Here is a 15,510-nt window from a genome sequence, read left to right as displayed (position 1 = left end):
TTCGGACTCTCCGATTTGGCGCCTCATTTTTTTTGGCACACAATTTCCTCCCTTTGATTTCTTGTTCCATGGTACAGTCAAAAGCTACCCCATATCCTTGTAAAGCACCCCCTTACTCCATATAAATGCGTTACACACATAGATGAAGCATATCTAAATTAGTGAGTCCTTATACGGTTATACCCTAAACATACATGATACATGTTTAAAAAAGCCGAAAATGGCAAAATGCTACACAACAGTAGTATTCCAATTTCCGACCATATATGAGTCAACAATAGAAGTGTTCAGAGCATAAGTAGTGTTTGTCAACTGAAACATGAAACTATCCAAACAAATAGAGTGAAACCGAAAGGGAAACAAAAAAAAAAAAGCAAACTAAGCAAATAGTCATGCAAGGATACAAGGACACTCATAGTTTAATAGACATTAAACAAAATGTTTCCCAAATCCGAAGTAGCTCAACAGGGCAACAGGCAACAGGCAACAATTTTATTTGTGTAAACTGGACCTTTATTATAAAAAGCAGAAAGCTTGAATAAGCACTTCCCCGTCTACTAGATTCCACGCTTGACTAGACATCTGTTTAGACATGAAAAAAATGGGTCAATAATAAGAAAGATGAATTCTTGATCTAGCAGAAATTTGTATGATCAATTAATATTTTATATTTGGTAGTAGTTCCTAAAAAAAATAAATGTGATAGAAATTAACAAATTATCACTTTTCTCAGGATGAAATCTAGAAGTAAAAATTGATTTTGGGACCAGCAATTAAACTAATTAAAATTAGCAAAATAAGTTTTACTTTTGAGGCCTACTATACATATAAGTCTTTTTGGCTTACAAGTCTTACAAGTTGGCACAAGCCCAACAAAACACACGTATTACACTCCCACATTCAAGAGTAAATAAATGCATGTTATTCAACCACTTCCTGTTTCCAAAGCGCGCTACTCACCATGTATTATACACGACTTTTCTTCTTCTTTCTTCATGAAAACGAGTTTCTTGCCAAATTTGAAGATAATGGAACTTCAGAAATACACCCAAAGAATTACAAAAATACACCCAAACGGTTACAGAAATTCACCCAAACGATTATAGAAATACATCCAAAGAATTACAGAAATACACCCAAAAGATTACAAAACTACACCCAAAGGATTTAAGAAATACACCCAAAATTCGTTGAAGTACACCTTATGCATAATTCAGAACTCTTTCTCTTTCTCCTCCTCATCTTCTGCTGCTTCTTCTTCTTCAAAAACGATTTCAGAGCTTAATATCAAAAAACAATGTAAATCGAGAATAACGAAGAAAGAAAATAGAGAGAAAAGCACGTAAATGAAAAAGAAGAAAGAGAAGGCAAGAAATGAAAGAAAAGAATAAAAAGAAGAGAAAGAGGAAGAAGAACGTGCAGCAAGAAGAAGAAGAAAGTGTAGCGAAAACGTGCAATAACGGTTGAAGAAGGAGAAAGAGAAGGCAAGAAACGAAAGAAAAGAAGAAGAAGAAGAGGAAGAGGAAGAAGAACGTGCAGCAAGAAGAAGAAAAGGTGTAGTGAAAACATGCAGTAACGGTTGAAGAAGGAGAAAGAGAAGACAAGAAACGAAAGAAAAGAAGAAAAAGAAGAGGAAGAGGAAAAAGAACGTGCAGCAAAAAAAAAAAAGAAATTGCGATTGTAAAAACTTATATAAAAAAACGCTTGAATGTGGAGAATTTCTCTTTACTTTTACCTCTCCAAAATAGCTGTTAGGCATCCCCAATAAATTTCCAAACAAGCATTGCATTTGCATTCATAATTCCGTTAACATTTTGTGCAAATAAAAACCATTAATTTCCCTTTAACTTAAATACTTCAATAAATATATATATATATATATATATATGAATGCTACTATATCCTCTCTAAAATAATATGTAAATTACTTTTTCTGATGTGTCACATTCTAATTTGATGTTTATTTTAATACATTTGTTATATATTCATTAAAATGTTAATTTAAAAATTTTCTTATATTAACTAAATTCTAAACTAAAATATTGATGTGACAAATTAAAAATAAAAACACAAATTAGTGTTACCGTAAAAATTTTCAATTTAAAAAGTTTATCGTGTTAAGTAGATCTTTAAATTTGAAAATTTATTCTATACAATTTGGTTTCTAATTATATAAAAAAAAGGGGGAAAGAAATTGAAACACTTTATATCTTTTTTTTTAAATTAATGTAGCTAGTTTACAATTATTTTTTATGAAAGTATGGATTTTTATTTAATTTTTATTAGAAATAAGAGATTTTGTGTGAAAAATAAAAGAGTAATCTATAACATTATTTTTCAAATATTTTGTTAAATTTTCAACAAATTTTAATGATCCGAAATCAATTTCTTATTTTTTTATTTTATTAGATAAATTAGCCATCTAACAAATTCTATTAAAAATTTGAAATAAATAAACACCTATTAAAATATGACACATCAAAAAGGATAACTTAAATGTTATTTTAGAAAGGGTTATATATATATATATATATGTATTAAAAGAACGGAAGGCAAAATCCTTTGCTTAAGTGGCCTAAATTGTAAATACAGAGAGCAGTACCCTGTTAATATGTCCTGCGTAGGAGATAGTGTAGCAACAAAAACAAGAGATAGAAATAAAAGAAATTGCGAAGAAAATATGGACTAAAACCAGCCAAAAAATCATTCACACGTCGAACTTTGAAGTCATCAAAATATTTGGTCCATGTGCGTACTTTATTAGCTGCTGACATTGACAAATGACAACCTTATATTGCGATAATGGTGGAATTGAATTATGAACAGATGATGATTGCATGCTATGCAGATTTTAGATATTTAAAATATAATACTCTCTTCATACTTTATCATCGATCATTCTAAGAATCTGGTAATGTATGCAAAAACACTGGGTACGCAATACTACTATATTGAGTTATAAATGTACGACATTTCTAAAATGATAGATATTGTAAGTTTGTAACACAAATTTAGTATTTTGGAATATGAACAACTTTGGCAACATTTACCAAAGGATAGTTTCGGGAAAGGCTTACCTTCATATGATTCCTTTGTGCAGTGGAAAATGTTCTTCTAGTTCATTACTGATAGTGTGTTTGCTCAAGAGAAGGACATTTTTTAATGTTAGTTTGAAATGAAGACCTCTCATTTCTCTTCAGCTTTATGTAGTCCGGAATTGCCTTTAGCTTTCTGCGGTTTACAATTGACAAAGAATAAAGCAAAGGCATAAAATTTGCTTGGACGCCATCATCACCTAGTCCAACCCACTCTTCCCAATTATCCAGTTTCTGGAAGGAAAGTGTTTTAAGCTTTGGAAATGCATCAGTTGATTCTGTTCCCAGAAATTCAGAATCCACCACCTTCTTTATACTGGGCATATTGATTATTTTAAGTGATTCAAGGGATGAAAGTTCTCCAAGCCTGGGAAGAACACTGCATTTCTCACAATCAGCAAGGGTTAGATGTGTAAGCTTCTGCAGTGCTATCATCCAAGTGGGGAACAAATTTCCTCTGTAGTAAAATATCCCGAGATCTTCCAATTCAGGAGGTGCTTTCAAAGCTCCAAGTACCCTTTCATCGTTGGTACCGGCTCCCGGAGCAGTAAACCAGAGCTCTAAGCCACGCAAACCTTTCTTATTCTCTAGACCTGCTCTTTCAGCATCAGAAGCATCAGTTTCAGCTCCCAACCCATCTATGGTGATATTCCCTTGGATATTGTTCAGCTTTTCCAAGTCTCCAATGTTGCATGCTTTGCTTCCAACAAGAGAATTCCCAAAGAAACGGCTTAAGGTTCTGAGCGAGGTTAAACATGCAATCCCTTTTGGTAAGTAAGTAAGACTGGTTGTCCAAAGAATCTCAAGATGCCGTAGCTTGATCAATTTTCCGATACCTTTGGGTAGTTTCTGAAGACTACGACATCCATTGAGATTTAAAGTTTGAAGATTGAGCAGATTGCATATTACTCCAGGCAAGCGCTTTAAATCATGATTGAAAGACAAGTCAAGGTATCTTAGATGAAACAATTTTCCTACCTTTGTTGGAAGTTCTTGTATGGAACAAGAGCTCAAGATCAGTGCCCTGAGCCTCCTCAAATTACTTAGCAGACTAGAAAGGTTTGTTGCATCTACTGAGGAATACTCAGACAAAATCATCAAAGTGCAGAGTTTCTCTGCATTGGGAATGGACTCTGGTAAACAAGTGTGAGTGGCAATAGTAAGAGTGCAATGGCGACAATTCCTGGGAAGATCATGGTCTTCTATAGGTTCGTCCCCACTATCAAGAAGCATTCTGCGATATTCGTTCTCTGCGATAGCGTGGCTGAGACTGCTGATTCCGCCCTCTAATCGGCATGTGGAACCCGGAGTACCATGTAGTGTAACTTCATTGAAGATGGAATAGCCCAACAACCCATTAAATATTCTCTGGCCTTGTTCTTCCGTGTGAATAAAACCCTGTGCCATCCATAATCGGATCAGTTGATCTATAACGATTATGTGATCCTTGGGAAAGATGGAACAATACAATAAGCATTGTTTCAAATAAGAGGGGAGTTGACAATAGAGCATAATCAAGAAAGGCCCCATTTGATTTTCGTGTGCTACCTCCCATATCTGACTTTCCAATATCTCTCGAAATTCTATTTCGCTGTGTTTGTAACGCATGATAGCACCAATAGATCTCAGATATAGCGGCACGTTACGACATTTCTCTGTGATTTTCATTCTCGGGTATCGGAAATCAGTGTGTGTTAGTGGACCAAATGCAGTATCCCGAACAATTGCCCAAGAATCTTCTTCAGTTAGTGGCAGCAGATATGCGACAACATCCGATGGGAATCCCAGTCGGTATGGGACAGATTTCTTCCGTGTGGTTACCAAAATTCTACTTCCCGCAACACAAAAATTATTGAAAAACTCCCTTATTAGTTGCCAGTGCTCAAGAGTATAGTTGGCTACGTCGTCCAGAACAAAGAGACATCTTTCTCCGGCAGTAACTCGACGAAATATGAGTACCAGTAATTCCATTTCAACATCATTCATTAGATCAGAAGTTGAAAACCCTAGGATGGCCATGACAATTTTTCTGAGATTGAACTCTTCCGAGACAGATACCCATGCCTTATAACCAAAATAAGCCTTCACTTGATAATTTTGGTACACAAGTTTGGCCAGTGTAGTCTTTCCCATTCCAGCCATTCCTTCAATGAAAATCACTCGAATATCATCGTTGCCGTCTAATAAGTTGCTGACCAAAAATTCTCTTTCTACTTCTCTGCCATAAACCTCATACTCAAAAAGAGGATTGAATTGCCGCTCACAAATATTCCAGTTCTCCAGTTTAGCAGACCTTCGAATTCCATACACACGTGCTTCCTCTGCTAGGCTTTCAAATCCACTGATGATTTCTCTCAGCTTATTATGACGCAGCCCAAGAGCATATATACCCTTGTGATGACGTCGGAAAGGATTGAAGAAAGAGAACTGATGGCTAAAAACACGTACCTTTCCAACCTCTTGCAGATTCAGTTCGTCCAATATGTACACCATGTCATAGCATATATCCACAGTGCGTTGCATCCACAGCTTCGCCTGAATATCAAACAGTTGTTTATGTTCCGCATCTTCAACTAGAGTTCTCAATGATGCACACATCTTTAATGTTCTCTCCAACGTTGTTACTAGACCCGCCTGCCGGGACAAGCCGGATAATGTTTCCTGCAACTCAGACTCCACGCAACTAAGCATACCTGCAGCCATGGTGGCCAGTAGGCTAAATACAAACAAGTCCTCTCCAAACTTGAGACTTTTGTGTGTCTATATCTTATCGCTTAAACCAACAAAACCAGAAATGATAAAAGATTTCTGGACAAAACCAGAAAGAAAACATTAGATAGGGACCAATCTTTTATGGCTTTTCTTTTCTTTTGTCGTTCCGTCCTTCTACTTTTTTTTATCTTTTTCTTTATTTTTATCTTTACATGACCACAAGAATGAGACAAGCAGAAAAGGTTCCCACAGAGCTTAACCATAAACAACAAACTTCTGCAACAACAATAAAAATGAAAATCAGATCAGATCATTATTTCTTTTCCTTGTTTCCTTTCTTTTCTTTACCCAACAACACACAGCGCCTCCCACAAAAAGAAATAAGTTTAGAGGAAGGTGAAAACTCATCTGTAGTGCACTTCACGTAAAGTTGATAGATGAGAGCTGTTAGAAGAAAATTTAGTTAAATCACTCAAATCATTTAACGACTCTCAATTATCAACTCAGGTGAAGTCGACTGGAGTTGAGTTTTCACCTTAGAGAAAGTCTCACGTACAGCACTTATATTAAAATCTACTTAGCATTTAACTAGTAGCCAAAAAAAGTATAATTTTATATTATTAAAAATATTATTAATAATTAATTGATGATTATAAATCATAAAATATATTAGCTTTTTAGAACTATTGATAAATTTAATTCAGAAGGTAAAGCTAGATTAATTATTTAGGAGACCGTATTTAATGAGTACTTTATTGTTGCTACATGCATATGGAGATCTTCCCGGCACACCTCCGAGATCTGTGGAACAAATGGGAGCTCCGTGTGCTGGTTCTACTAAGCCTGACATGGCAGGTTCTTCTAATCATATTTGGCTCGAGAAGGAAATATGCGAGTGGCAGCTTCATCAGTGCCCTTGTTTGGTTTACATACTTATCAGCAGACTGGTTAGCCACTGTTTCGCTTGGGAACCTTGCCAACAGCCAAGGTGCTATCTCAAACGCCGTCGCTCTGCAAGCGCTGTGGGCCCCTTTTCTTCTCTTGCATCTTGGTGGCCCTGACACAATCACTGCTTATGCCTTGGAAGACAACACATTATGGTTAAGGCACTTTCTTGGTCTGCTAGTCCAAGTTGGAGTGGCCTTCTACGTCTACTTAAGATCTTGGAGTACCTCACCTCTAACCTTCATAGCCATACCGGTCTTCATCTCCGGACTTATAAAGTACTCACAGCGCACTTGGGTTCTCAGATTCGCTAGCCCTGCCCAATTCGAAGACTCTCTTATCTCAGTTCCAACTCTGCAGGCCCAGGCCCAGGCCATGGATTTCACACCACATCATGATTCTGATGAGCTAGAATTCCTTCACAAAGGATACTCTTTGTTTCCCATTCTCAAGCGTTTATATGCGAATCTAAGTCTACGGTTCGCAGAAGGTCGACGAAGCCATTCCTTAATAGTGAAGAAGATCGAGGACAATAATGTACAACAACAGAGTCATTTTGCCTTTAAAGTGGTTGAGGTCCAGCTGGGATTCCTTTATGACTTATTGTACACCAAGGCACCTGTAATTTACTCTTTACCAGGCCTTATTTTCCGTTTTTTCAGTGTTTTCTCTATGGTATCTGCTCTAGTGGCATATCTGTTCTTTATTAACTCTCATAATAACTATTATTCTGATATTGAGAATCTTGACTACTATGTAACACTTGTTTTGTTTGTTGGGGCTATTCTGCTTGAGCTTTATGCGCTTGTTTCACTTGTTTTTTCTGACTGGACTATCCGTTGGCTAACCAGTAAGAACAAAAGCAAAAGCCTACTGCAGAGCTCCATAATAAACTGGGCTTTGTGTCGTCATGGTCAAACGAGGTGGGCAGGAAAAGTGAGTCAACAGGATTTGCTGAGCTTTTGCATGAAGAAGAGGGTAGCAACATATTTTGGAATTGACTTTCTTTTCAGAATCTGCTTTGGCATTGAATTGTACTGGCAAAGGACTTGGAATCCTGTAGAAAATGATTTGAAGGAGTTGATTTTTAGAAATCTTCTAAACAAACACAAGACTCTTGATAAAGGGTTATTCGATCACAATGCTCTCAAGGAATTGCTTTCATTTAAAAGTAATGTGCTCGGAAACCATAACTTCTCCAAAAAGATCAAATGGAGCATAGAACTTGAATTTGATCACTGTCTCCTTGTTTGGCATGTGGCAACTAGTGTTTACTACTATTCTACTCCAGAGGAGAAAGATCGCAAAATGAGCAAAATGCTTTCAGATTACATGATATATATTCTTCTCATGCGTCCATTCATGCTGCCTAAATGGATTGACAGGGTTTCGCATGTTCGGGATACCTTCAGGGAAGCCATAAAGATATTGCAGCAGGGACAGTTTCATGTAAAGAATGGTGCGGATGCTGCAAGGATGCTGGTTCAAACGCACAGGCGAACTTATCAACCGCTCAAGCAACTCAGAAGAAAGAATGACAAGTCTGTTTTGGTGGATGGATGTCGTCTTGCTTCACAGTTACAAAGTCTTGGATGCTCGTGGAAGATGATTTGTGAGGTGTGGATAGAGATGTTAACTTATGCCGCAAATCAGTGCGAGTGGGGGTCGCATGCTCAGCAACTTCGCCGGGGAGGAGAACTGCTCACTCATGTTCGTCTTCTCATGGCAGAACTTGGTTTAAGTGAACAATTTGATGCTGGGATGCAGGGGCCTCCAACAAGAAGCCAACATGAGAGTGGATCTGATGATGATGTGTAATACGTAAATTAAAGTGATGTGAGAAGCTCACTTTCATGTTATATAATATCTTCTTATGTTAGAATTTAGCCTGTTATTTCAATTTGAATCAATGCCTGTTGTCACCGAAAAACAATGTTCAGTAAGGTATCTGATTGTGATTATGGTTTTGAATGTGGAAAAACAAATTGCTACCACCCATTTAGTTTACTTTTTTTCAGTATGATGGAAAGTTAAAAACAGGAAAGGCTAATAATAAATGAAGTAATTGGACAATCTTTTCTTAAGGATACACATGCTATATGTATGCAGCACTCTTATTGTTTCATGCCTACTAAATTTGACCTGAAAATGAATTATAATTATTAGGAATTCACTTCTTGTTACTGTGATGATTTTCCCATCTATTTGTAATACATAAAAGAAGAAAACACAAACAACATTAGTGTTTCGGTAAGAGTGATGATTCAAAAGGAATATGTGCGTTGGAAACATGCAACAATCACGCCTACTTCCAAAACTACCTTAATAGACTATAATAATAATTTAATTTTTTTATAATGATAAAGTTGGAAAAATCTGTCAGTATCTCAGCTATTTAGTGGTATACTATGATAGTAATTTAAATTTTTACAATGATTACATGCTTCATGTTCTACTAATAACGCGTTCATTCATGTTTGAGATTCGTTTAGGGAAGCCATAAGGATATTGCACCGATAGCAGTTTCCTATGAAAGATGATGCAGATACTTCCAGAATGCTGATCTAAATGTATAGACAGAGTTATCAGCCGCTCAAACAACTTAGAAGAGACAAGAGTGGCAAGTCTGAGCAGGATCTTGGATGTTCATGGGAAATGATTTGTAATTGTAAAGAGTGGTTCTTGGCTTAAAACAACAATTTGATATTGGAAGGCAGGGACTTCATAAAGGAAGCCAAAATGATGGATGGGGATGGGTCAAATGTAAAATTGTTGATCCTTATGGATACTAGTTTTGATGTGATACCAATTTCTCTCTAGGATAGAATTCAATATATTCATTTCAATAATTCAATTTGAATTTCTGTTGTCATTGAACAATAATTATTATTAGGGTAATGCCAGGGAGACACAAAAAACAGCCAGAACTTGCCTTATTTAGCATTCATTAATTGTCGCAACAATTAATGAATGCTAAATAAGGCAAGTTATGCCTGTTTTTTTTTGTGACTAAATAGAAAAGAAAGAAAAAAAAGAGACAAAACCAAATTAATTGGCTAGGGTCATATCTAAATCTATTAGATGTTGAAGCTCACTCCATGGTTGGCTCCAATTCGAGTGAATGTCCGCGACAGAATCAGCTGCTTTAGCCATACAATCTGCAACATTATTTGCAGTCCTCTGAATTAAAAGAATAGAGACTCTCCAATTCTAATTCATAACCTCCTGTATATGCTTTGTCAAATCCCATTCCGGAATATCCTTACCAAGCATTCTTTGGTTTACCAAGAAAAGAGCTTCTAAACAGTCCATTTCACAAATAACCTCACGAAATCCACTCTCCCAAGCAAGAAGTAAATCTCTCCAAATTGCATACAATTCAGCAAAAAGAACACTGTACACTTCGATTTTCCCAATGCAACCTTTCAACCAACATCCACCAGGATTGCGAATGATACTACCAAAACCAGTATAGACAGAAGGAGCAAACCAACTAGCATCACAATTCAATTTAACAGAATGAACTGGAGGTGGAACCCAATGCAAACAAAGTGAAGGAGGAGACAGAGATTGATGATAGCAAAAATAGTGTGAAACTCCCTTACTAAACTACGAATCAAACTCACCACTTTACTAGCACTCCATGAATCATCTATATTAAATAAGTCATGATTCCTGCTTCTCCAAATCCACCAGATGGTCGAAAAGAAAAGAAAAACATCTCCACTCCTTGCACCTCTATAGAGCCAATAATGTAAATTCGAGTTATCTGAATACAGGCCTAAAAGGTTCCAGACCTCCTTGGCACTAGGGCACTCCCGAAGACAATGAAGAATGGATTCAGAACCATTCTGACACCGATGACAGGTGCTAGATAAAGCTAAACCACGACCCAAACGAAACTCTGCCGTAGGAATAGCATTATGAAGACTGATCCAAATCAAGAACTTGTACTTCTCAGGAATATGCAGTCGCCATACCCACAACCAATTATCATACTCATTCCAGTCAAACTTTATTTTGGCTAGCCAACTGTACCCACTCCTAGCTGAGTAGAGTCTAGAAGATGCCACACCCCACGACCAACCCGAACTCTCTCCAGCATTCAAATCCGGATTATAAGCATTCAAACGCTGTTTGACATCTTCTAGAATGACAGAGAAAATATCATGGAGATTCCATTGACCATCTTTCCAAACGTCTCTAATAGTTAAATCAGAGTCAAATATATGTACAAAAGGGACATCTTGAGCAATTGGGCCCTCAATACTCCAATTGTCAAACCAAAAAGATTGATCAAGTGACCCAACACACCAAGAGAAGGCATCCTTAAGAGCACCAAAAGCCTTTGAGATACTCTTCCAAACATGAGAAGCATTGCAAGGGACAGGGTCATCTAACACTCCCTCATTCCTCAGATACTTCGCCCTCAATAGAGCAACCCAAGGCTTGTTCTGACAATGAAAAAGTTGCCACACCAATTTACCAAGTAAAGATATATTAACACACGCAGGATCTCTAACACCCAGGCCACCAAAATTTTTTGGAGTGATCACGGTCCTCCAATTAACAAGAGAAAGACCTCTACCATCAACTTGACCCTTCCAAAGGAGCTGTCTCATCATAGAAGATAATTTATCACAAACCCAATTTGGAAAAAAAAGATACCTGCATATGATAGACAGGAATAGATGCTGCAACAAAATTGATCAGGCAGAGTTTCCCTGCTTTATTTAGAAGCCTTCCTTTCCAATTAGCTAATCTTCCCCTCACATTTTCAATCACCGAATGAAAAGAAGCCCTACTGGTACGGGAATGATTAAGGTTAACTCCAAGATATTTTCCTAACTCCAAAGCAAAACGTATTGAAGAAACACTAGTAAAAATATCTCTTCTACGAGCAGTCACATTTTTAGAACAAAAAGCTTTAGACTTTTCAAGATTCACTTTCATGCCAGATGCCTTGCAAAAAATGTTAAGAGAATGCATGACCATTTGGACCTGACTCTTTGTAGCCTGATAGAAGAGTAAGAGATCATCTGCAAACATCAAATGAGAAAATTTTGGGCCACCCCTAGTGACAGAAACTGGTTTCCACACACCCTCGACCACCTTATGAGATATATAGCAAGCAAGTCTTTCCATACAAAGCACCAATAAGTAAAGAGACATTGGATCGCCCTGTCTAAGCCTCCTTCTAGGAGCAAAACTATCCAATCTATTCCCATTCCACATAATAGAAAGAGATGATGCACGGACACAAGTCATAATCAAATTAACAGTGATGATAGGAAAACCAAAAGCAATGAGAGTACTCTCCAAAAACCTCCAATCCACCCTATCATAAGCTTTTTCAAGATCAATTTTAAAAGCAAGAGTACCTTTCTTGGATTTTGTGTGTTTCATGAAATTCAAAATTTCTTGGGCCACAATAATATTATCAGGAGCACCACGACCTGGAATAAAACCTCCTTGTAAAAGACTAACAATATCTGGAAGAAAAGGCCGAAGTCAGTTAGTCAATACTTTGGTGATAATTTTATAAACAACATTACACAAGCTAATAGGCCTGAAATCCTTCATAAAGGTAGGGTTATCAATTTTAGGAATAAGCACTATCAGAGTTTCCATGATGCTAGGATTTAAGAACTCTCCCAAAAAAGCGCTCCGGACAATATTCCAAATCTCAGTGCCTACTAGCTCCCAATATTCTTTAAAAAAATAAGCTTGAAAGCCATCTGGACCAGGAGCCTTAAACGGGCTCATACTGAATACTGCTGACTTGACTTCCACAAAAGAGACAGGGTCAATTAACCTAGCACAAGCCTCAGTGCTTAGAGTGGGCATCGGAACATCCCCTAAACAATCAACCTCAACCTCTTCCGTTGTACCAAAGAGATTCTTGTAAAAAGAGAGGGCTTCTTCCTAGAGAATATCTGGATCAGTAGACCAAGACCCATCTCTAACATATAATCCATGTACTCTATTATGGTTTCTACGCACCAAAGTCTGAAGATGAAAGAATTTAGTGTTTCTATCCCCATACTTGACCCACTGCTCTTTAGATTTCTTGTACCAAAAAAGTTTCTCTTGCAATAAAAGCCTATTGTAATCTTCCCTCAGTTCAGCTTCTTTAATTCTCAGAGATAACACATCGGTAACCTCCAAACGTCGTTGAATCTGATCAATCTGATATTTCAGCTTATTTTTTCGCACAAAAATATTTCCAAAAATCTTTGATTTGAAGTCCAAAGAAGCCTGTTGAACCATCTTAAGCCTTTCAGTAACGCCTCCAAACTCTTGATTCCAAGCCTTACTAATAACATGTTTATAAGAAGGATGTGTTGCCCACGCAGCTTGGAACCTAAAAGGACGAGAACCTTTCACTCTGGGGCTACCATGACAACGAACTAAAATAGGACAATGATCAGAATGAAGCCTGCTAAGAATTTCAGAATAACCCTCAGGAAATATTGTCATCCACGCCTCATTAACTAGAGCTCTATCCAACCTTTTAGCCAAGTCCCTACCAGCCTGAACTGCTCTATACCAAGTATATCTCCTACCAGTCACTTTAAGATCAAAGAGCTCACAATCATCTAGAGTAGTAGCTAGTAGACTAGCTCTGTGAGAAGAAAAATAAGTACATATACTCTCATCTGGTGCCACAATCTCATTAAAATTACCAACGGCCATCCATGGTCTATTATGGCCTGAATTAATAGAACGCAAATGATCCCAAAGCATACATCTTTTTTCGAATTGAGGACTCCCATATACTACACTACAAAGCCAAACTAAGTTACCCACACTCACTTTCATTGTGATACATTGGTCAATTTGATCAATAACCACACAAGAAACATTAACAATAGAAGATAGAAACCAAATGCCACCCCTGTGTCCTACTGCTTCCTCAATACCAACACAATGAAAACCCAACTTATCCTAAAAATTCTTCAAATTATTAAACATGGTATGAGTCTCAAAGAGAAAGAAGAAAGATGGTTTATATATTCTCACCAAATTTTTGCAATGCACACAGGCCATCTTGTTAGACGCACCCTTCACATTCCAGGCTATGATATTGAAACTATCCATAAAAACAGCAAAAAGGGAGCTCCAATAACAAACTCGAGACTCAACATGATGTCCCTGTCTTCGATGATCCTGCCTTTAATGGACTCTCAAGTTGCAGCCCAATTTTCTCCGTCAAAACTTGCACCATACCCGCCGTCGATGCTCTATCCTTATCTATTGGTGAATTCTGCAAAGAGTTTGGACGAGGACGCTTTCGCACAGTGCCATTTGTTGTCTCACCTTGCTGCTGATGATGAACATTGTGCCGGGTCCCCGAAGAAGCCACACTAACCAGTTTTCCAATATTGATGCCCTTGCTTAATTTTACTTTGGATCCAGTAGCATGTGTTGTACGTTGGTGATTAGGCCTTGTCCAAGTATTGGTAGCCTTGTTAGGAGTCTTTGCTTTTGGTTGTACCTGATGGGTGCTAGGAGAAGGCTTTTGACCTATTTTATACTTTCCTTTCCTAATCACTTGAGTCCAACCTTCCAAATCCTTATGTTGTGCATGGTCTACATGAACAGCATGCAAATCACTCTCCACCAAATCCGGGACAGCAACATTTACAGTCTCATCTCCAAGATTCTTGCCAAAATGAAAACTTGCCTTTTCCACATGTACTGGATTTTTTGAATTTGAGCTTTCTGGCTGCTTTGCTATATCGCTGATCACCTTGGCATTAGTTCCTCCTCCTGCATTGCTGTCAGTCTTGCACACCTTCATATCATGACCAAACTTGAGACAGGAGCCACAAATAAGGTGAAGACTTTCATATTCAACATCATATTCAACACCTTCAACAAGAATCTTCTTAGTCATTGGCAATCCTAAATCTATCTGAACACAGGCTCGAGCATATCGTCCTCTTTCAGCTAATTTTGTTGCCAAATCAACCTTAACGGGAATGCCAACTGCAGCCGCAACACGGAACATTGCATCTTCTTGGTAGCACCAAATTAGTAATCCGGAAATTCTAATCCACACTAAAGTTGCTCCAAAACAGTTTTTACTTGATCTAAACTCTTGATCCTAAGAGAACCTTTTCTCGCTCCTCAGCCACATCAAACTTCACAAGAAAGTAGTCAAATCCCACGTCCAATAAATCAAAACCTCCCTTAATTAGCTATAATGTTTACCTAGCACCTTAATCACTATATCATCTTTATAAAGTTCTGCCAAGCAATTCTTAGCTTCTTGGGTAAACGTGACACTCGGTGGCAAGAGATCTCCTTGCTTCCCAGAAACTACCGCAATGTTATCTCCTGATAAAGTTTCAACAAGTGAAAAAGCTTTAGCAATCTTGGAACCCACAACTTTGTCCCTGAAAGAAACCTTCAAAGGCTTAGAAACCCCTCCCGAAATATGATCCTCCTTTTCCCCTTATGCAATCCCTTCCCCGCTCTCCCCCTTATCTCTTTCGCCGATATTAATGGCTGCCTCACCGTGTTTCACCCTCAAAGTCTCTTCCCCGCTCACTCCACCGCTCATCTTCGATTTTCAAAATTGTACAGAGTACGGAGTACGTACTCCCACTAAACCCTAATTTTTTGAAAACACAAGTTATGTCTGTTTTTGGCTAATTTTCTTTGGTTACCAAACATTTTTGTTACTATCAATACTAAATAAAGCATGATTTTTCAAAAGAAAAAGTATAGATAACCAATTTTTAATTAACTA

General features: G+C 37.5%; 4 protein-coding genes across 5 annotated transcripts; 1 reads left to right on the top strand and 3 right to left on the bottom strand.

Annotated features, from left to right (window-relative positions):
- Positions 1 to 221: 221 nt before the first annotated feature.
- Positions 222 to 6,048, bottom strand: LOC107625957 (putative disease resistance RPP13-like protein 1). Of its 2 annotated transcripts, XR_015904918.1 has the most exons (3): positions 3,078 to 6,048; positions 961 to 1,260; positions 222 to 582 (listed from the first exon to the last, which is right to left on the bottom strand). XR_015904918.1 is itself a non-coding variant. In XM_016328706.3 (2 exons), the coding sequence occupies exon 1, from the start codon at positions 5,796 to 5,798 to the stop codon at positions 3,123 to 3,125; it is 2,676 nt and encodes an 891-aa protein (XP_016184192.1). In that variant the 5' UTR covers positions 5,799 to 6,048; the 3' UTR covers positions 222 to 582; positions 3,078 to 3,122. The 2 variants fall into 2 exon arrangements, 1 of the variants encoding a protein (XP_016184192.1); XM_016328706.3 differs by lacking the exon at positions 961 to 1,260.
- A 524-nt stretch (positions 6,049 to 6,572) lies between these two features.
- LOC107627826 (uncharacterized) lies at positions 6,573 to 8,721 on the top strand. Its single transcript, XM_088505405.1, has one exon. The coding sequence runs from the start codon at positions 6,573 to 6,575 to the stop codon at positions 8,568 to 8,570; it is 1,998 nt and encodes a 665-aa protein (XP_088361531.1). The 3' UTR covers positions 8,571 to 8,721.
- Positions 8,722 to 9,829: 1,108 nt separating this feature from the next.
- LOC148575337 (uncharacterized) lies at positions 9,830 to 12,599 on the bottom strand. Its single transcript, XM_088506179.1, has 7 exons — positions 12,308 to 12,599; positions 12,134 to 12,244; positions 11,421 to 11,596; positions 11,110 to 11,206; positions 10,530 to 10,899; positions 9,975 to 10,245; positions 9,830 to 9,910 (listed from the first exon to the last, which is right to left on the bottom strand). The coding sequence occupies exons 1-7, from the start codon at positions 12,597 to 12,599 to the stop codon at positions 9,830 to 9,832; spliced, it is 1,398 nt and encodes a 465-aa protein (XP_088362305.1).
- A 78-nt stretch (positions 12,600 to 12,677) lies between these two features.
- Positions 12,678 to 13,448, bottom strand: LOC148575336 (uncharacterized). Its single transcript, XM_088506178.1, has one exon. The coding sequence runs from the start codon at positions 13,446 to 13,448 to the stop codon at positions 12,678 to 12,680; it is 771 nt and encodes a 256-aa protein (XP_088362304.1).
- Positions 13,449 to 15,510: the final 2,062 nt, after the last annotated feature.

This window comes from Arachis ipaensis, chromosome B2 (assembly GCF_059453495.1).
Source record: "Arachis ipaensis isolate K30076 ecotype BB chromosome B2, ASM5945349v1, whole genome shotgun sequence".
Taxonomy (NCBI): domain Eukaryota; kingdom Viridiplantae; phylum Streptophyta; class Magnoliopsida; order Fabales; family Fabaceae; genus Arachis; species Arachis ipaensis.
This window is presented reverse-complemented; position numbering and strand designations above follow the sequence as displayed.